General features: G+C 34.5%; 1 protein-coding gene across 11 annotated transcripts in view; it reads right to left on the bottom strand.

Moving 5' to 3' along the window:
• FTO (FTO alpha-ketoglutarate dependent dioxygenase) overlaps positions 1–23,574 on the bottom strand; it is a 257,836-nt gene that overhangs the window by 181,347 nt on the left and 52,915 nt on the right. For 10 of the 11 annotated variants that reach the window (XR_012625144.1, XR_012625143.1, XR_012625145.1 and 7 more), the window contains 4 exons: positions 22,597–23,257; positions 14,068–14,211; positions 4,694–4,773; positions 2,752–2,895 (listed from right to left, as the gene is read on the bottom strand). Coding sequence is in view for 8 of the 11 variants with exons in the window: in XM_074839987.1 (XP_074696088.1) it covers positions 2,752–2,895; positions 4,694–4,773; positions 14,068–14,211; positions 22,597–23,257 (1,029 nt within the window). In the remaining 3 variants the exon portion in view is untranslated. The remainder of the gene's footprint in view (positions 1–2,751; positions 2,896–4,693; positions 4,774–14,067; positions 14,212–22,596; positions 23,258–23,574) is intronic. The other variant, XM_074839993.1, reaches the window with a different exon arrangement.

Below are 23,574 nucleotides of genomic sequence, written 5' to 3'. Positions count from 1 at the left end.
TTTGTCTACCCACCACAAAAATGGAGGAAACTAAGTCTCCACCTATGCTTCAGATCTTCAGTTGAAACCCACTTTATCAGCACAGCAAGTCAATTTTCCAGCCCAGGAACACATAAGTGAAGGCACAGAATCATACCTCATTGTTTCAGACTTTCTCTTAGGCTTTTTCCCTCTAGCAGACACAGACAATTCATCCAGACCTCATTTGGCAGAGCAGTTAATTTCAGCACAGACTGTGAATCTGTGCTAAACTACTATATTTTAGCTTAGTCACACTTAGCCTGATGGTACTGTGATGGTTCTGTTCCAGTTAATGATCTCTGATGACTACTTCAAAGGTGCCAGCAAGAGGGTAAAAAAACCAAACCCGTAGCATTTCAGGAAGATAAAGAACCTAGAACAATGGCTGCATCTAGTTATCCAAGTTAAACCCTGTGAAGAACTTCAGTTATGGCAATACTTTAAAGTAAAATACAACTGTATCACCACCTCTAGAGATGAAATACTACCAAATTTCAAGCTCATGATCTTTGGTCCAGAGAAACAGAAAAAAATTCACGAGGAGGTTTAGGACTAGCACAGAAAACTGTATATCAGACAAAATACACAGGCAAAACTGGGTGGCAGTTAATTAATTCTATGCTTGTCTTCTTGTGCAATTTTGTCTTTTGTATTTAAAAATACTAACAAACAAACAAACAAAAATGACCAAATCCTGACCACACTGATCAGATGGAAGACTTCATCAATAAACAGTTTGATTCTTTAGAGAAACAAAACATGTTCTTGTTCTTCACCTGCCTGAGAAAAATTGAACCTAAAACCTGTATTAGTACCTGAAAATACAAAGATTTAACATACAGTGAATAAAAGAAGGTAGGAAGATTTTATATGCAAAAAAAGTTGCATTAGCCTCACAGATCCATATGTTTTCACTTCAGTGATGTTCGAAAAAGAGATGTGCATTTACCACAGCGATAAGCCACTAGTAGTTTTGTCTACTTGTGCAGCAAACAAATGAAATTTAAGTAGCACTCTAACATATGGAATTTATCCTTGAAGAGGTGACCTTGGGATAAAAAAAATTAATAAAAAAAAAAAGAGGTGAATAGGTATTCTCTTTTCAAAAGAAATATAAATCCAGTGTGTCTACTAAGTCTAAGTGTGCAATATGTACAAGTTAAACAATGATTTCTGTTACAGTATATCCCATATGCGTAACAGGAAACATCCCTGTATGTCACATAGCAAAATTATTCAGGTGACTGCAAACACCAGGGGCTAGTCTCTCACCTGATGTAAACTGCACATGTCTTTGATGTTAAAGGACCCGTGCAAATTTACACCAGCTGTGCATGTGGCCCTAGCTGTGCAAACCACATATGCGTGTAGTTTTATGGACTGAGCCTGATTAATGTTTTGTAAAACCCTGCATGCATCAGACTTCTTTAAATTGCTCTAGGAGATGTTTTGGTAAAAGTCAGGAGTGCAGATCTTTAGCCATCACTATGCTCAACTGTGAACACAATAGATAAAAATGTGTTCTATGAAGGTTTCAGTAAAAATACACATTATATTTCGCAGCAGATAGCAATTTATAAACAGTTAACACAAATTCTAATTTGAGTGAAAATTACCTATGTACTATACAGCTTCTAATAGTGATCATGTGTTAGCAGAAATATAGCACAGCTCCTTCAAAACGTCTGAATATAGGAGTACTGTGAAAAAACACTAGCATTTAAGCAAAAAGTGGTTCAGAAGTTTGTATTAACTGGATGCTATAGCTGTTTTTAAAGAGAAATGATCATCAGTGTTTTACAGTTAGGAAGAGCTGAAAGCTTTGTTTCAGGTAGAAGGACAGCTTTCCAGAGCAGCTAAACAATCTTTTTAAACTCCTAATACATAGTCTTGACTTCATTTTCTGTAACTTTAAAAAAAAGAAAAAAAAAAGTACTAAATTTACCATCTTCAGAAACACTACCTTTGTAAGAAGACCCAGTCCATTGTGTCACACTCCTGACTCTATCCGTTAACAGAAAAGAAGTCAAATTACATTTTTTGTGACACTGCCTACTTTTATACCACAGGAAAAATTACCTGTTTCTGCAGTTTCCAAAACACTGTCTGATATTTTCAGTTCATTTGTCAAATCAGTGTGTTTGTTAAGACTCCAGATCGGTACTTCAAGCAAGAAAGCACTGCCAGTTTCAGCGGAATCCTGTGCAAGTGCATTGTTACACTTGCATATTTTGTAGCACAGAATGACCTCCTTAACTATGTCCCTCACAAATATTTCCACTGTACTTTCTTCAGAATATGCTTTAAAACACAAACAACAGTGTCACACCTGGCATTCTGTAAAAACCTGGTTCAACACCTGATGAACAACTGGAAAATTTTACCTGCTCTTTCCCTCTAATTTTTTTCTCTCTCCCTTTTTGTTAGAGAAGCACTAGTTTGGTTTGTCCACCACACTATCAGATTTCATGTAATATTTCTGAAACTGCTCTTACATTCTACCAGCAGAGGGATCTTAAGAAGGAAAAATGAAAACTTCATGCAAGTGAAAGAACCAATCCAAGTTAATCCCAATTACTGTAGCCAAGTAAAAGTCATAAAAAACACACTTCAAACTTATACAGAGCAATGCCCTGTGAGCAGCTGAACACACTTAATTGCCACTGACTCCATGAGCAGACTTCACCTCTCAGAACCTGGCTGAAGTATTTTCAGTGCAGATCATCTCACCTCATTATGTATTTCTTCTACTTGCTTTACAACTGCAGTTTCCAGTGATTTCAAAGATAAAGCCATTGAATCAGAATCAGTCTGTAAATTCTGGAGTGCCAGTTCACATTGTCCAAATATGTATTCCAATGTTCCTCTTGAACACTATAAAGATACAATAAAAAATTTATATATAGCCACTTCAGAACGTATGTATTTCTAAAATATACTGAACTATTTACTTCTGAAATAATCAAAGTGAAGGAGCAGAAGGGATGTATTTCTGTAATTTTATTTCATGATCTTATAAACAAGAGCCTCCTGGATTATCTATAGTTACTGATATAAATTATGCAGAAGTCTAGTCCATCAAACATCTACCCGACCAGTACAGCATAGATTGAAAGGAGAAAGCAAAGAATTCTTTTAAAACTGATTTTACAAGTATGGCATACAAAAACATGGTCAGTTTTTGACAGTATTTCAGAATCAGTTGTATTTGCCCAGTTGTATGGGTTCCTAGTAACACTAAAATGGAGTTCCATACCCAGTCTGAGACCTGTTTGCTTACAAGGTATAGAGAATATGAACAGAACAATTTTGCACTTCTGCTCCTTTTGTTTTGTTTTCATTACATTTCCTCCAAAGGAAGGGAAATCTATAGAAGGAAATTTGTAAAAATCCTTTTGAAACAAAACAAAGAAGACATCTACATCTTTTAATTATTTTCAATTAAATATCTGTACCTTCAGTTAAGTTTCCAGGAAATATCTTGAATAAGGACCTCATGGGTCTCATATTCTTTGTAAAAAAAAAAAAAAAATCCATACTATACAACTTGAAGTCACAACAGTTTAAAAAAACCCAGAGAATAATCACTTAATAGAGAAGCTTTTCATACTGTGAAATTAAGTGTGCATTTTCCTGCAAAAGTAACACAGAGACAGGAGCAGCAGGTCAGAGCACTCTTAAAATGAGAGATGAAAAATATGGAATTATTTGTTTTAAGATGTACAATGTATTTAACTCAATGTCAAAGCCCAATTCAAACAAGCAGAGTGTATATTTGTTTGGGAAACAAAAGAAATTTTTTTATATTATAAGTTTATGTTTATATGTCCATGTTCGGTGCTATTGCTTCATTTCCATTCCTGCACAAATTAGGAAGAGTAATGGGGAAAAAAGTATATGGATACATGTATCTCTCTTGCTCGAATAGCAGTATATTTTGCCTTGCTGAAAGAAGAAAGTGGTAATTGTAATTTTTTAAAATATTTTTTTACAATACAGTCTTTTTATTTTTCTGTATGCTTTCCTATTAGAATACTACATAAACAAAACTGCTGATATCACCATGGAAAGGAATAGGGAGGAGAGGTCTAGTGTGGGGGGGAAAAAAAAAGGTGTCTTTGCAGTAGAGAATAACAGGCTGTAGCCTTGTTATCTCAGAATGGCTGAGACAAGGGGACTCTGTGTCACTTTTCTGCTTCTTCAATCCTCAGATGCACCAAAGGATCCAATTTAAAGCATACTCATGACTGTTCTTCGTTGTTCTCACCTCCTAAAGGCCATTTTTTCCAGTGGACATTGCTGATATGTTTTGAGTATTTCTCTCTCATCATGAATATTGCATTTCAACTAGGACCAGGATATGAACACAACAAAAAAGTTTTAAAACATTTCATGTAAAAATACAGTTGTTTCTACATTTCATCAGTAATCCATGAGGTGTGGTGAAGCACACTCTTAATTCATATCTTATATGCTTAACTGTGAATTTAGGCAAGCTACCATTACAGAAACAAGTGTACCTCAATCCAAAAATAAACAAATAGCAGTTGTTCAAGAAAACAGTTTGAGTCATAACTGTGAATCACAGTTCTGGATAAGACAACGTGATGTACATGGTACCAGAATATTAGTTTTACAAATGACCAAACAGCAAACCGTTTTTGATACTTACATCTGCCACTCTGTGAGTTGAGCTGAATCGAGGTGAAAAACCAGCCAGAACACAGTGCTGATGTGTCATATTGAGATCATCTAGGGACAGATTAGAAAACCTTAAGCACAGGGAAAAACTATACTTAATAAAACTTACTATGGCTGAATATGAATTAAAGACACTATATTAAGCATTTAAAGAGAAAAAATAAAGAATTCAGTCAGACAGTGCTATCTTCATAGAGCTCTAATATTTAGCAGAGCATGATAACTATTTGCTGTCCTAGTCTTACAATGACCTCTTCATATTAGTTTTCTCCCTGTTTATAGGGTTTGGAAGTGGCATTTTCCCACCTCTTATGGGAAAAGTTCAACTAAACAAATTAATTCTTTCAAAGTTGAGGATCACTATAAACAACACACTACTCAGAAATTACAATCTCTTTTCTCAAAAATCACTGAACAATGCTGACATTTCTCAAAAAAAAGAAACAAAGAAAGAGAAAAAAAAAGACAAAGACATATTATTTCATCTTTTTATCTGAAACTTATCTGAAGTTCTCCCTTCAGCTCAGAGCCAAGAAACTGGGAACTCAGAAAGCACAACCTGTTCAAATACCTGTCTCCAAAGCATTTCATTTGTGACTTTCTTGTAGCTTGCCAGAAGGCTGTCATGGACTTGAGTTCACAGACTGGCAAACAAAACAGCCCCACAAACCCTGTAGATGGAACCTATTTGCTTGCCATCAGAGTTTCGTCAAAATTATCGTAACTGAAGAATTCTTGAATTCTGACAAATTAGCGTTTTTTAGAGAAAACATTCCTCTAGAAAAGTTCAGACTAAATCTAGTAGCAACACTCCCTGTTACGCTGAGAACCATTCATGAAGCACTTTCAGTTCAAACATGGTGTTAAAATTACGCTGCCCTCTCAACCTTAACAAGACATTCAGGAAAATCATGACAAAATCTATCAAAAATTTCTGTGAAATCTCTCCTGGGTTATAGTTTTGTAAGTTAGTAGAAAGAGTCTAAAAAAAAAAGCATACAAAACTAAGTGATCTGAAGTGTTACCAAGCAAAAAACATCACAGACAAAATTAGAAGAGACCAGGAATAGAGACCTACGGGATGCTAGTTGGAGTCTGTATTTTCAACAATATCTGTTCTATCAGGGAATTTAGCTTCAGTCATCTTAATACAGCATGGTGAGACATTATAAAGCTTCATCCTTCCACCACATAAATATAATTTCTCTTTGAGAGATCAGTAATTGCATACCTGAAACCTGATATCCCAAATTCCTACTAATTTTTGAAAATGCCCTTCTAACCAAAATAACAGACCATCAGAAAAGAACACAGTGTGTGAGGTTTAATGGTATTTTCTTTATTACTGAGAAAAGATATGCTCTAAAACATTTACTTTACCTTGCAAAAAGCCTGAAACTTCAAAACTGAGAGGAGTCTAATGAATAAGAATTCAGAAAAATGACTGAATTTATCCTAGTTGTAAGAACAGTGTTGTCTTTTTAGGAATTTTATAAGCAACTATTTACGAAGTTCATACCCAAGACAGAAGACAGCATCACAAACTTGAAAAAAAATAAAAATAAAAATCAGAAAAACAATTTATTTAAGAAACTGGCAGACAAGTGTAATGAAAGAGGATTGAATTCCCCATGAGAAAGTTTAGATGGGAGGTAAGCTTATTTTCTATTTGTATGAAGTTTGCAGATAGGTGAAGTTGAAAAGCTTGAAAAAAAAAAATGCTCCAAAACAAGCAAAAAAACACAGGAAAATGCAACTTCCTACATAAATATATGAGGGTTAAATTGCATAGAGTCAAGTCTTGCAAGGGCCACAGAACATTATCACCTCTGGACACTGCAATATTTAAATATCACAATCATTTTCAAGAAGAATTGTCACAGAAAACAAACATAAACACTTCCATGACCCCATTCAGTGCCCATTCAGTGTGATGTGTTTTATGTAGCAAACACAGCATTAAAAGTATTACATTTTGATTTGCACCTTTACTCAAACTCTTGGCAAATCCTTCATTGTAGAACTCCCCCTTGAAATTGCTTCCAACTGTCTCTAATCCTTCATGACTCTTAGAAAGAAGCCTGTAATTTTAATTTAAGAGTTTATAATTCATCTAAAACTGTAATTGTACAAAAATAGTTGAAGCTTCATGGATTGCATGTCTCAAAGAATATTTGAAAAATACATTCTAGGTCTTAAAAGACTACAGTAAAGATTTGATTTACTTTTTCTTCTAAAAATATATTAATTGAAAAGAAAAAGCACTCTTTGTTAAATTGGCCATTGTCCATTTGGCAGGAAAAGCTTTTATTCAGATACAAAACACTACATCTAGATAAGTATTTTGGTTTTAGAGCCAAACCAAAACTGTTACCTTCCTTGGACACCCATGTCAGAACTGCCACAGCGCTCTCATGGTTTTAGGTAAAATACAATACATATGGAGTTAACATCAGTTTTACATGACTAAACACTGATCGATGAGGTTTGGAAAACCAAAAACACAGCCTCTCCAGTATTACACATCACATAAAATATATGCATATAAAAGTAGGAATATACAGATCAGTCCTGTTTTGGAAAACTGCATGCAGGCAAGCTATTTATCAGACAGTTCTCCTGAATTTGTGATGAGTTAAGAGCCAACATGGCATCTTTTCTGCCAGGAAACAGTGGACCCTTAACTTGCCACAAATTCAGGACAACCATGGCACACACATCTCATTTCAATATCTATCACAAAAACAAAGCGCCACAGAACTTATGTGAAATGTATAATGCACAAGAAGTGACTTTTTTATTTTAAATCACCATTAACACCAACTTAGCAATGTATTTAGTGCAGTTTCAAGAACTGTCACACAATCCCATCACTTTCTTAAAAGTCTTGCCTTCCATATGGATGCTTACGAGATGCATATGCCAATTAACTAACTGCTAGGTAAGAAGTTTTGAGAATTGGACTACAATTTTCTGCTTACATGACTGTTCCTCTCCCAGAGCTTTCCCATGTCTATGAAAAATGCTGTCACTTGCACAGACTATTATTCACAAGACTGATCCAGCTTTTTGCTTGTTTACAGATTTGAAAACACTACAAGTTTTCCAAATTTAAAATAGTAATTCTAGAAAACAATGAAGAAAAGCTAATGAAATCCAATACATGTCAGAGTGCTATCCTGACCAAAGAGAATTTTCTCAATCAAAGCCTAATGACAGACATTAAAGTTGTTCATATTTACCTGTATTAACAGGATACCATTGTGCCACCAGTCACTGTGAAAGTGCGGATGATTACTTGCACTTCAGGCAGTATAATGAGTAAATCAGTTTGCCCAAACTACTGACAATATTGCAAAGGGCTTGTTTGCATTCAAAGGAACACACCTTGGTGGGTAACAGACACATGGTGTTTGAATGCTGGAAAAAATAACTTCATTTTTCTGTCTGAGGTGGAGCACCTAAGAAACAAGGATACTATTTCCTGCATACATGTATATGGCAAAATCTGTATTCTTTTTAATGGATTGTTTTATTTTTTTATTCCTACTACCTTCTGCCTGCCACTTCCCAATGAATCATCTGCCACCTTATGGCCAGATCCCATTATAGGGCTACTATAGCTGAGACAAGATTTATTAAAAGAAATTAATCACATGTATGATTGTGTACAGGTGGCCCAAGCCACCTTGGAAAGCAAAGTTATCAACTTGAAGTCTGTTTAAATGATTTGGAGGTCAGGTTTTGACTTTACAGATGAAGTACTAAGAAGTCATAAGAATGTTTAGCAGATGATCTGATTAGCTGCAAATGCTTACAATTATTTCAGACAGAATTTCCAGCTACAGAAACTTCAGATAACACACCTTGTGTAAAACATAGTTACAAAATGGAGGGTTTATTTAATATAGATCCCTATTCCTCACACCTGCAAGAAAAACCAAAAACCAGAAAACCATCTAAGATACTTGGTGCTTTAATACATTTATCCATGTAAGGCCTCTGTAAAGTTGGTAACTGACACAGAAAAACCTAAGGGTAAGGAGAGGTTAAGGGACTTGCCAAAGTTTGCATGGAAATTCTGTGAGGGAAGCAGGTTTACAGCTCCTAAGACTAATGCTATTGTTTTAACACCTGAGCACCCTTCTACTACCAGACGCAGACTATTATTCTCTATGTGGATCCCCTTATCAGACAAGCTTCTCAGCAATTTTCCTGCTATCTACAGCAGATACATTTTGGAATTTGGATGTTGCATATTCTATTTTAAATTGCGGGATCAAGTTTATGTCATAGATCTTTCTGTCTCTCCCCTCTATAGACTTCTGCCATCCTGTTCTTTTCTCAGATACATCCCTTGCAGCATATAATCTCAGCACAGCTCTCTCCACTGCTTGAAACTACTGACAGTTCCTCTCTGTTCTCTCGGGTGTAGTTCTTCTCAGTTCCTGTTCACATCTCACTCTATGCTTTCTTCTACACAACTGAATTACCTGGGCACCACTAGCAGAAACACTGAAAGCCATGTGCTTGTATAGCCTTTGTCAAAAGAATGGAATAATGGATATGTGTATGTATATATGCTTAACTAACGTATGTATACTTAATTATTAGAGCACCAGTGAGGTGAGGAGCCAAAGCACTCAGAGAGAAACAATGACTGTATACCCATGTCACTGCAGACCATTAAGACATAAACAATACAAGGTAGAAAGCAAGGAAATTAATTCTTAGCCAATCCTCACTGAAAGGAGCAGGGACTAAAGGCCCAAAACTTATCACTTCTAGGTAAAGTACTTCCCAGGAAAACGTAAACCACAATGGATGCTCTCAGAATTAACAATAGGTGTTTATATTGTCTTTTCTATCTTCTTTCATGTCTTCTTCCTGAACTTTTTAGACAGTTGTCTTTTTGTCATCTACTTCATGATGCAGATAAAAGGTACGCTGGGGTTTAAAGCACTGGCAAAAGCTTTGATATTCTAAACACCAAAATATCTACAAACAAAACTGAAACACACTTGTGCTATTAGTTTTCTTAACTGCCATAAACAAATAATCTTCTTTTTAACCATATTACAGTTTTCAATTTTCAAAAGCTTTCCCACCATTTCCAATTCTACTTGCATCTAACTGCACACAATGCTTCAACAGGAGAAAACCTTACCAAATTAATTTTACTGTAGGTATGTCAACAAAAAGCACCAGGAAGGTATGTCTCCTTCTCCAAGAAATTATGGATCAGTGGAATAATACTTCCATAACAAAAAACTAGAGGGATGATCTGTCCCTAATTAAGAAATATTTTTAGTTTTTAAACAAGAAAAGTGTGCACAAACAAAACACAGAATGAATTAAAAGGCTGAATGAAAAAAAAAAAAATTACGTTTGGAATTCGCCAAACTTCATGATCAAAGTTTGGTAACAACAAATATGTTTCTGGGGTTCGAAGTCTTAATAATCAAGGAGTATAGCATTTGGATCAAATGTGCACTCAAGGAAAAAAAAATAAAAAGGTTAAAAAACTCCAACACGTTCAAGATGCTAGAGAGCAAAGAGGGTTCAAGTTAGTTTGTGGAAATAGAAGCAGATTAAATATCTAGAAATAGTTTAATGAGCCACTATATACATGTGGAAGTGTTTCCATTAAATACTTATCTTTAACCACAAGCCAGCCTCCGCAATGTGTGTACCCTACTTCTGGTTGGTTATAAAAATAATTTTTTGATGCTTCTTGAACTATAATTTGCTGGGAGTGGGGAGTGGTATAGGATTCCAAGTTCATCTTCATGCTGTTTTAAAACCCTAACCTTCAAGCAAGAGCTTGATCTATGGGAAACAGCTGCAGAAAAGTAAATCTCCCTTTGAAAAAGTCCAGAATGTATTTTTGTTAAGTATGTTTTGAAGTCATGGTAGGAAAATTAGTGAAAATTGTAAATCTGCTTGCAAATCTGGTCGTGTCTAACTCAAAGATTAGGGGAAAGATTCCAATTTAATAGCAAGACCATGACAACCCTAGTTAAGCATGCTCTAGGACAGAGCAGATGGGGCCCTTTGCTCACCTCCACGCGTTTTGGATTTATTGCATGCACCCAACACGTTTCATATTAGACACCCCTTGACTGTGTACTTGAGACAGCAGGGTTCAGTATGCACTTCCTCTGCAGACCAATATATTATTCTAAATTGAGCTAAAGTGTTTCCGTTTCATGAGTGATATAAAGTTCAGATTTGAGTTTTTAGGCGGCAGGTTTGCAGTCATTCACCAGATATTTTTTCTTCATATTAGGAAAAGTAAGCTTTACCAAATAAAAAATAAAAATCTGTCTTACTGAAAGTAATTCTGGATTTTGTTTTGTTTTGTTTAAAAAGCATATATTTATATTATTTTAATAGCTTACTTGAAGAATGGATTTGATCACCTCATGTTTAGTCCTAACATACATTTAAATTATGGCTTATGATTTCATCTGAAGAGGACTGTTGAGAATGCAGGTGTAAATTTATGTTTTAAGACTACATTTTACTAAAATTCTACCCAGAATAACAAAAAACATTTTATAGAGCCAACAAAAAGAGGAACATAAACGTTACTAAATGTCTACTAGAAATGCTAACACACCCCCAATCTTTTTGTTTCATTTGATATACCCATTGATCGAGATTTACAAGTTACTGTAATTGCACATTACTATTAGAAATATCAAGTTACCACATTTTCTTATCTAAGATTTGCATGTACAGTATTACGAAATAGTTGGGGTATTACAGGTACAGGAGTTGATATGACCTGACTTTTTAACTGTAAGGAACACACTGAAGTTGACATTTCAGTATTTTACAAAATTCATATAAAGCAGTTAGCACTGTACCATTTCAGTAATTAGAAGAACAGACCTACAGAGTTGCTGAGTTTTTTGCTAGAGTTGGATGAGTCGATGGTAGTCAGAAAAAGTACACAGTCCTACCAATCTGACCCTGTACATCAACAGCTACTACTAGCTGCAGTACTCTTACCGTAATGTTTTATTTTCTAGATACCTTGCATACTGCTGCCACTGCTTTTAAAATAATGGCAGCAAGAAGACTCTGCTTACTGAAATGAGGTTCTGGAATGTATGATGTATAAAAGCACAAGATAAATTAATCTAAAAGTGGCTTTTCTATTGTCAGGTTACATTTTATGCAGAGTTTTCGTATTTTATCGTTTAGATGGCATCCTCAAAATGCCTCCTCTTAGAAGTCTGTTCAAAAAAATTTGAACAGTAAGAAATACACTAAAACTGTGTATGTCCACTTAGATTGTCTTTCATTTCAAGCAAAAATGATAAAAGCAGTTCTACTGTACATAGAAACCTAATAAAAGGGCCAGCTTGAGAATACTCTCTCAGACTGTATAAAATAGTAATTTTTTTTAAGTAATTGAGGGTAAAAAAATACAGAGGCTATGGAAATACAGAAAAGATTATCAAACACCTGGCCTACAGAGCTCAAATCTGTAGCTCTCCACAAAGTATTAAGAAAGTGATTTACACATCATCTTCAAAAGAATGTTTAATATATCCTTTGTTTCCATCTAAACATGATCATGATGTTATGTGTTAAACAAACTAACTTTCTGACCCACCCTTCATACAGCATCCCTGGTAATACTTCAGTTACTGTATATAAATTCCATCGGGGAATAATAAAATGTCCTTATGATCTGGTAACTCAGTCAACCACAATCTACAGTATTTTGCAATAAAAATACTGAAGCTAGATCCCTTATTTTATTAATTGCCTTCTGAATCTGTTGCCCAGCAAAGCTGTGTATGCACGAACTTCCCAGTCAGGAAGGATTAGATAAGAAGTTTACTTGATGCCTGAACTTCGAAAATTGATTAATAATTCCCTTTCTAGGAATGTTTAGCTGCCACTTAAACTTCACTTTCATATGTATGTCCATTTCCCTCCAGGCTGCTACTCTATATCCTCACAACTACAGAAAGGGCGGCACATCCACAGCACTGTGCCAAAGGATCTCACATCTTAACAGTTGATCTGTTCATGTCTGAACATACTTAAGAGCAGAGACAGTCCAGTTCTTTTACACAAGATACTTCATTGATGACAGTGCACAGGATTTGATGAGGTAACTAATAACATACTATATGTTTTTTAAGATTGCCCACAAAGGTATTACTGGTAGTAAGTAAACTGTTGCCATATTTGTTGGAAGATAAAAGCGAAAGGTAAAAGTGAAAAGACTGTTCAACCCAACAAGTTGGCAGCACGACAGATCATTCTAGGGACGTTTCACGGAGCCTACCTTCCAAGTTACAAACACATAAACAGGGAACACTGCAAGTGCTCTCACTCATGATGTCTGTCAAGCCAAGTCACTAAACAGGCAAACATGATGTCAGAAGCATTGTTCATGTTTTGAGTTGTGTGATAAATAATTTGTTTAAACAAAAATGATAACCAAGAGAAAAACAAGCCAAAAGAGAAAGCAACAGATTTTGTGTCAACACACCTTAGCCACAGTTGTTTCATTTTCTTCAATGGAAAAACCTTAGTGTGTGAGCTCAGCTGCTCAAATAAATGAACTTAGTTTAATTTTCTTCATTTAATCCTCTACACCTGAGACATTGAGACTCACTCATGGAGTATGACAGCTCTGTCCCTTATGATCTTAGTATAATCACACTACTAGAAAACAGTATGTTTGAATATACACATGGAAAAGTTTAGCAGGAGAGAAATGTCATGCCTAAAATCGGTGACCAGTAAAACATCCACAAATTGGCATAATGTTTGAAACTTCAAGAACCATGGTGCCAGAAAACTTTAAGACTGCTACAGTGACAACTTACATAATATGTAGCCAGTCTATAAGCCAAACTCAAGAACAGGAATTTTTTTTTGTTGAACATAGCAGATGCAGATGCTCACAGTTACTCAGTAAGAATAGTAAGAATAGAAAAAGGAATCAGCATCTACAAATACAAGGATGGGATGGATACAGCTCAACTTTTCACAAGATCTGAGGAAATTCTGCTTATGGCCTGAAGCCTGACTTGGACTAGCAATTCTGACTGCACAACAGACAGAAAAGGCTCAAAAAGAATACTTCCTTTCTTAGCTGTGAAATGAAAGAATCATTAGGGAAAAAAAAGTTCCCCAAAATACACTGGAAGTGGGCAGGGTAGGAGGAATTTATTTTACACTCTAGTCAGATGTCATATCTTTCTAAATAAGGAAAGTCCTAACTTAAAGGAAGGTATGATAATTTATATTAAAATAAGTGTCATTTGCTCTGTTTTCAACAGAAAGTTCACCTTCTTAGCCCTTGAAAATTACCAAGCATCAAGTAGAAGTCTCCTTGGTGAAGTGGCATTGCTAATCCAGGTGTCTCTATGTCCCATGCTACCTTCAAGCCTACGTGCCAAACAGCTGGGTCTCTTCCTCTCAGTTTTTGTTCATTACTTTCTTCCATGGCTGAACCTTTATAGAGAGAGAGAAAAAAAAAAAAACACCACACCAACACCACAAAGATGACAGACAAGGTGAGAACCATAAAATACAATATCCGGTCTAATAATACAGACTTAATGATATCCCACATTGGTACAATCTTAATAGGCTTATAACATTTGGTATAATCACCGTCTCCAAATTCAAAAGTACGTTATAGGTAAAAAAACAAACCAGCCATATGAGATCAAGAATTTTTGCAACTAACTTAACTAAAATGAAAACTTAATGTTAACTACATAGTAAAGAAAAAATCAAAGCAAAGTTTGTAATGGACTCAAGTTTTTCTGAAGTCCTCAAGTACATGAAATAAGAGTTTTAGTTAATCCGCTTTTTTTTTTTTTTTTTACATTAATACAACTATAAGCATAGAAGAAAAAAAGAAAATAATGCAGCAACACTGATATAAAAAGATATACCTTCTAAAAGAATTTCAACTCATAAATGGCCAAAACATTTTATGAACAATTTCGGTTGCTTACATACTTGCAATTTCACCAAATCATAAACTGAGGCAAAGTAAGGTGAAATAATGGGCACAAAACACAATCTAGACCAACAAAGTTGAGTGAATCTTGCAATCATATCTGTCATTCTTTTCGCAAAATTATTAGTCAAACATGCCTAGATAACATGTGCAAGAGCCAACGAAGCTTCAATGCATTTGTCACAACATTTTTCTTATCATTAAGCAACATGAATGTGTTGAGCTTGGGGAAAAAATAATCCACTGCATAGAAATAGTATTTAGAGCTTAATCCCTCAGAACTATTTTCATAAGCTTAGTTCACTGCAGTACAAACTGAAAGATACAGTCAGCATTTGTAACAAGGTATTTGGGAGCTACGGTATAACAGTTTTATGGCTAAAGTAACAGAGCATTTTGACAGAGGGAGGATGAAGTTTTAATAAGCAGTTGGCACAGAATGGCAGTGAACGGTTAGAAATCATCAACTATGTAGCATGCCTAATTATTGCTTATAAATTAGTAACTGTGTGTGTCCATTTCACTGTCCATTTCAAAAGGGTTTTCATATAATAATTTTTTTGACTTTTGTCTTCATTTAATTCTAGAATAAAAATACTAAAATAAAGATTTATAACTCTTATTACAATAAGTATACATAAAAAGTGACCTTGAACTCACACTTTCAAAATATTCAAGTCATTTACCTTCATGGTTACTGCAATGTTTGTTTAGTTGGGAATAGCCTTTAGTAATTAATAAATTGTCTTAATTTTCTACATCAACTAAATATTGCTTAAATTCAGGAAGCAGAGAGCCAAAATCTTTTAAAAAGCCAATCTAAAGTTCTTCGTTAAAACTCCTACTGTAAATTCGGTTCCCGTATTCCCTCCCTTTGCTGTTGCAGTTCTCATTCAGCTGAAGCTTTGGCTCAGGAGCTCTAGGCCTTTCTATCAAGGAGCACAGAAATGAGAAAACAAGAGCTAGCAAATACTTAGAAAAAAATCAATACTAAAGTCTTCAAGGGGCTTTCATATTTTCTGCCCTGTTCAGATAAATCGTAATTTAATTTAAGAAAAATGTTTTCTGAAAACTGCAAATAGGATGGCTTTCAAGGCATTTTTAATGCAATACATCATGGATATTATAAAGAGAGGTAACCTTTCTGGGTTAACTCTCTCTGTTATGCTGCTTTCCCATTCACTCTGGCAGCAGCACTGTTCACAATATGGCACCAATAAAATATAGAACTACAATCAGAGACAGCAATTTCAATCAAAGTTTCCTGGGGTCTCCTCATAAATCCAGCACCTTTGGAATGTGCTCGTTAAAATGACTTATTTTTTGCAGTTTGATAAATTTTTTATTGCTTAAGTACAGAGTTCAAATGTAGCTCACAGTCTCCTTTTCTCTATATTCACAGTTATCGCACCTTATAATTATCAGCAGCAATTGAAACTGATTGCTCCTACCATGTTATTTCGGTAACAAATGGAAGCAAGCTGCTACTAGCTTTTAAATGCAAGCTATTCTGAAAGTTACAGCAAGAGGAAAAAAAAAAAAAAAAAGACATCTTCACGTTTGTGCTCTAGGTAGCACTGACAAACTTTTACATAAAAAGAAGTTGTTTTTAAATTCTTTATGTCACACCTCAAGTATGACTGAATGCTGTATATTCATTGATATAATTACAGTTCCCAAAGTAAAAACACTTGGATGCATCTAAACCATAGGTATTCAAAAGTAAATCACGTGGATCTTCCACATATGCAGCACCTTAAGAACATGTATTTATTTTGGAGTAGACTATATAGAACTGGTCAAATGTAGCAGTATTTAACAGAAATATAATCAAATTTATCTGCAAATTTGAATTCTGTTCATTAAAGATTTATAGAATTTGGCCTGCAAGAAACCTTTACGCTTGCATCCCTGCTGAAATGATGCAACCAGGTAACAAGCGTACCACAACATAACAACAATACCTCATCAAACCTGTAATTAAGGTAAAACCATGAAAGCGAGAATGTAGCTGCAGAAAATTGGCCACAACATTATGCTTCTAACTAGTCAGCTCAAATTTCAGAGATGTTGCAGCTCTAAGACCTGATCTTATCAGGTTTAGGTCATGGTTAGGTTCAGAACAACAAGAATCTTGTTTTCCTGGATCTAGTTTGGTCATTGTTCCACAGCACAGAAAGCAAAAGAAGCCTTGAAAGGTTTCTTTGCTATTTGGCACCAAAAATCTTCAAAAAGAGTTTGAGAGTTTTCTGACACTCTGAAACCTAAATGTTCTCTATTCAAGTCAAATTGTGATGCCAAACTACATCCTAAATGTAATCTTAAATCAAACATGATTTCTTAAACAGAATCACTGGCAACACATTGCTAAAAACAAGAAGGACCGTAAACATCTAGTTTGTCATTAAATCCAAAGGATCATTGTTAGACAGATACAGAAAAAATAATTTTTTATAGCTTGATTGATTTATTCCAGAATGTAAAATAATTTGGGCACATGTTCAGCGATTAATGAAATATATACATTATTACAGTCTTCCATAGCAATTTATATATGTTATATGCAAGAAGTGAAAAAAGCAGAGCATACTTTGCTTTTCAGGAGCTGGTGGGAAAGAATGAGTATCCACCCAGAGTTATTTCTTCTATCTTATTACTGAAAAGCTATAGCATAAGAGGTTAATTAAACTATACTAACATTTTAGCTTTTGCTTGCAACTGACATTCACAAAAACAAAAACCAGATTTGCCAACACTGTTCTTATCAATTCATATTTGGAATACTGTGTCCAAATATATCACGAACAAAAGCACTAAAATAAGAACAAAGAATATTCTGCCATCACTTCATGCTTGAAGGAGACTTTATCAAATCAGTCAGAGCATGGTTAAAAAAACCCCACAACAATAGTTAATTCAAATGATGATTTCTGTTTAGAAAACAAGGATTCAAATCTATTATTATGAGAGTAATCAGATCATTACAAATTTGTGATTCTCTCAGAATATAATTCCAACTGGTCAGAACCTACAAGTTACAGATGTGACCATTTTGCTCACATATTCATTTCTTAAGAAATAATATATATTTTTCTACATACCATTTCTATTCCTTCAACAAGCAACATTTCTACTACATTATTGACATTAAAACCCATTTAATATAATTGTTCTCATCCTGTACAAACATCTACTTCATGACTTCTATCCATTAAGCAGTACATAAAGAGGATTATTGGTCAACTACAAATCTAGATTGACTTCAATGCTGAACAACTTTTTTAGTTTCAGGATATATTTTTTTTTAACCTAGTGAGGAAACATACGTCTGTAGTGAATCTCAATTATTTTTATTCGCAATTACTGTAAAAATTAAATAGCTTTCATTAGAGTTAATGCTAGGATAATGCATCTAACATCACAGTGTGAAAGAATACAAACAGCATTTTACAAAAGAAACAAGAATAAAAGCTCCTTCAAGATCAGTCATTACTGCAACTAACTGTAAATTTGTTAAACCTTTCAACATCACCTTGTCAGTGAACTAAGCCAGTTGTTTAGTACTTAAAGAGATTTATACAGCAAGTAGGCCTTACAGCAAGATGACAAACCAGACACTGTAAAGAATTCCAGAGAAAACTACTTATCTAACCTCAAACATTTTTTGTGGGAAAGCCAGGTAAAAGAAACGTGGACACTTTCAGTGACTACATTATTTTCCATCTCTAAGTTGGTAACTGAAACAAGTCTCTACTTCAAAGAACATCTTTAGAACCAACTAGTGCTCCGCTAAGCAGTAAAACTTCCTACAAAACTTACAAAGACCTGAGGGAAAGCTGTTCATTAGGAAATTTTCATGGATAAAATCCAATTTTTGAAAATGCCCTTATTCCACCAGTATTTGAATTGCAGTTTACTTTATAAATAGAGCAGGAAATAAAAATGGGTTATTAGTTTACCATATTAAAATCCTGAACAAGTTTTTACCTTAACGCTCTCATGTGCTAGGATATTTGTAAGCTACTGTGTTATTAAAAATCCTAAATTGGTCAAAATTTGGAATTCCTGTTCCATGGTAAATTCTGAAAAGTAAATTAGTTCCAAATAGTGTTATTGACAGTATAATTGAACACACATTCTGTAAGGTATTCAGTTCTGCATATGCACCATGACTGCCACTCATGCACTTTCATGCAGTATACACATTAAAAGGAAATTTCCCAAATTTTTGTGACGGCCTATTCTTATCACTTGATAACATACTTTTAATCTAGTGTAATGTAATGCATTTCATTTTAACATAAATAAAAGCAAATATTATTCAGCTAAACATTAAGCAAAATGTCTTATTTTGTTGTTAGAAATGTACCTCATGTGAAGTTGCTTTGAAACAGTTTGACACTGGAAACGAGAAAATGAACAGTGATACTAATTAGAATATTGGCTTGTTCCAATATCTTTACGTTAGCTCTCAAATTTCTTTTTTGGCAAATTAAAAACTGCTTCTACTCCCATTAATACTGATCAAAAGTTTCAAACATTAAATTTTCATTGTGGCATCAAACACCAAACAAGTGAACAAGAAAATAAAGTTGTTTCAATTACAGTATTATCTGGCTTAATACTATTTAATCACATAAGTAGGTACCAAACAAATAATGATATAGAAATGCAAATTAAATTAAAAAGAAAACCATGTAACCTGCGTTATGCATGTCTAAACAGTCTAACAAACAGCTGCCAGCATGCAGTAAGATTGCTTGACTCCTATGGCTCCTGCTATTCAGAATCTGAAAACCTGGGGATTCTGCATTTGTGGCAGGACACATTGGTACTAGCCATGAAGCTCTGAAGCCCTAGCTTCCCCATGCCACGGAGCTGCCACAGATCCTCAGTGTGTGCAGTACTACAGAGACCAGTAAGAATCTGAGGAATAGAGAGCTGACAAAAAGCACGTGCAAGACCTAGCAGAAAAGCTAGTTTTAACAAAAATCAACATTTATGATTATAAATAATTTATGTTTGAACTTCCCACAGAAAATTACTAATCCATCTAATTGACATATTCTAAGGAAAAATTGTTCCATCAAAAAAATTCTGAGCACCTCTACTCTTTTTGTTATGTATTCTATAATGATTCTGTAATAGTTGCTATACACTACAGTGAGAATTCAATGCTAACTCACTAGTAAATGAACTAAATGAATTAATGGAGTAAGTAATAAAAGATACTGGTGTAAAAAGCAAATATATTTATGAAAAACGGGAAGAGGACTCAAGATATGCTTCTACAAAGACTTAATAATAGTCTTCAAAAAGATGTAGAACCTCTTCATGCTTCACAGTTACGAAGAGTTTGGTGAGAGATATAGTAAATACTGACAGTCTTTGTGAACTGTGGAAACCACCAACACATTAAAGTGATATGGAACTGGAATGAATAACACTATAAGCACTGATACATTTATAAACACCAGCATTTGAAAGCTATAAACAGGAAATCAGAAGTGCATAAGACAACCTATTTAGTTCTCTAAAATCAAATAGGCTAATTATTCCTCTTGGATATGCTGGGTAGAAAACTTCAACATACACAGGTATTTACTGTCACTTAAATTACAATGCCATATTCACAAACTACAATCAGGTTCCATCTCCTCCAAATTATTAGTAAGTAGGCCAACTATAAATACAGCTTCATTTAGGGATATACAGCGACAACCACAACCTGAACACAGACAGATGTGAGAGAACTGTTTTCACATGAAGGTGTACTACTGGGCATTTCCTCGTGATGCTCAGGAGCCATGCCAGGCACCTTAAACTCCCTCTGAAGTTCACGAAATCAACTTAAGCCATGCGCAAAAGCTATCAAGTGGCATTCAATTTTGTTCAGATTTAGGTCTGACTTCATAAATAATTTTCTTCCCAAAAAAACATCTTCTACATTATCTCCAGCTACAGTGAAGTTTTAGTATCACCACCTCCTGCCAAGAAATCCCCCAAATATATAATCAAATTTCAATTTGACCAAAACCTTTTGGAATCACTGCAAAAATTCAAAAATTTGAAGTAGTAATTTTGTATTTTTTTGTAAATGTAAATGATAGAATGATCGATTCATTCACTGAAAAGTTCTTAGCTTTTCAAAGTTTTCATGTCTATTTTTAAATCCTTCAGGAAAAAATATGAACTTTTAAGTGTACTTACGAAAAAATCTTGTGTGTGGCAAAAACATTAAGTACATACAGATATCAAAATAATTTTTTGTCTAAATAGATCAAATCTTTCTTTCTACCCTTGTCAATCAAATCTTCCACAGAATTTGCAGTGGTTTTAAAACAGCATATTTTTTACCTAACTTGCTGAACTTGAAGAAACAAAATCAAGTGACAAATCTGGATAAACATAGCAGCTTTCTTTTTTGTTAATTTGTAGCTCTCTGAACTTAAAGAGACTCATTTTTTCCCCTCCACAAGCAAGTTTTATGTTAAAGTAAAAAATGTTAAAGCATATTACAATAAATCCTCACACAGAGTATTATTACTTCAAGTTCATGTTTACGTTTCTTTAACTTAAAATGTTAATGAAAACATATTTATCTACAGCACTACTGAAAAAAAATAATTACTGGACAGAAAATACCAGTGTCTTTGGCAAACAGGACAGAAAAAGTTCATGAATAAAATGACACTTCTACTGGTCAGGGAATCTCTTCTGTTCAGTTTGCTAAGCCGGTTGATGTTCTATGTCCGGGAAACTGTAAATATGATGATTTCAGCTGAACTTCAAGTAACAAAGTGACCCATTTTTTCATAACTAATAACAAAACTAACAAGAGAATGCACATGAAAGTATAAGCTATTATTTTTACATCATGGTCTTTAGCCAAAACCTACCGAAGTCAACGTGAATTCTTCCCATGTTTTGAAGCAAACATCAAAGGATTTTTGAAAGGACCAAAAACCAGTTGTGAATTATGAAACATAACAGAGCATTTGCAAATTCAAATCAAGTGTCTAAATTCTAATCTTATGTTTCCAAAACTGGAAGCCATTAAAAAAAAAAACCCAAGGCTTTGTTCAAACATTGTTAGGAAAAAATAAAAATCCTCATGTCTGTTCTTAAATAAAGATAAAAATGGGAAAGGCAATTGAAACTAAAAATGAAATATTTAACGACTCTTCAACTACACTTTTTTCCCCTTAATACTGCATTTAAATGTTTTTTAAATAACTAAGAGCCTGCAAAGCCTGTCAGACAACAGGTCTTTTAATGGAAAATTTCCACCCTTCCCAACTACAGAAATGTTGGCAAGTCCTCCATAAAACATGCATTAGCACTACAGCATGCCTAGACAAAGTGTATATACTTCCAAGTAAATACAGTAATACTTTTATACAAAACCAACCTAAAATGATCTTTCCAAAGAAAGAAGAGTAGTAAAATCAGCATAAAGCAGCAGTGAGCTTGTATATGATGAATGATACAATAAAGGCAGTGATCTCAACTACAATGAAGCATTTTACAGAATAGAAAATATGCACATGAGTTAACCTGAAAGAGGTATTTGACAGATTTTGATTTCTGGGCTCTTAGTCAAGATTTTAATCATACCAATTTTTATATCTACTTGGAGAACAACTGATAAGCCCACTACAGTGAACACAGGTATATTTTGTACGGGTTTTAGTAGAAAAAAAGATAGGGCTTAAATACAGAAAGTAGCACAATATATTCAGAAGCACGTGACAAATCTAGACTAGCATGCAGGTGTGCTTATGTACGTACACACAAGGCAACATAAAAGAGCTTCAGGGGTTTAATATATTTATATCATCAGTCAACTCCTATCTCCCATCACTCACCTTCACAGCTATAACTGTACACAGCAACCGTTGACCTTTCAACCAGATTCTCGTCATGGTGCCAGCTCACTGCCATGTTCCCCATTCCAAAATAAGGTTCTTGTTTCAAGTACAGCATTTGTAGTGGATCCATATAATTTAATAAAGTCACATTATAAGATGTTCTGTTCTTTAGACTTACATAGTCATCCTCTGGTACACAACAACTGCTTTGATCTTTTGAAACTGACCCCTTCTCCGTAAGAGAAGTAGCAAAATTTTGCTCCCTATCTATTACAGTAGTATCTTTACTTTCTTTGGTCTCAAACAAATTTTGTCCTTGTAATGCCTTGACTGCTTCAATATGCAAGTAGTCATTCAGTCTGATTAATGCTTTACAAGCATCATGTATTTGAGGACTGCAATATTTTATATCATAACCTTCAATAGGCCAAGGAACTGTAAATAATCTTGTGTTCAAGTACTTGTAAGTGCATCCTGGATTTCCAATTAATATGCGAGACACTGGGGTAACAAAATCTTTTCCTTTGATCCTTACAAGATCTTGAAAGAAACAATCATGTTTTCGCAAGGTCAGAAAGCCTTCTTGTACCATTTGATGGAGCTCTTCAGGTACTGTATCAGATTTTCTGAATATCAGCTTGGAATATTTTGTCTTCCACTAAAGGAGAAAAAAACACAACCAAACAACAAAAACAGCAAAAGAATTATTCTTTTTACAGAAACCAAAGTATTTCATATATTCAAGAACAGACAAGATTAAGCTGACAAGTTATCAAGCATGAGTCTAGAATACGGTGAAGAAATAGATGCCAGTATTTGTTACTTTATTTTCATATTTCAGTATATTGCACAAACTGTGGATACGTACTAGTGGCCTGTAACCAGAGAATATCACCAGGGCAAACCTATAAATAAACAGATCTGAGGATTCTGGCAGAAATCAACAGAATGTATAAGCTACCCTGATGAATCTGT

This window comes from Strix aluco, chromosome 14 (genome assembly GCF_031877795.1).
Source record: "Strix aluco isolate bStrAlu1 chromosome 14, bStrAlu1.hap1, whole genome shotgun sequence".
Lineage (NCBI taxonomy): Eukaryota > Metazoa > Chordata > Aves > Strigiformes > Strigidae > Strix > Strix aluco.
This window is presented reverse-complemented; position numbering and strand designations above follow the sequence as displayed.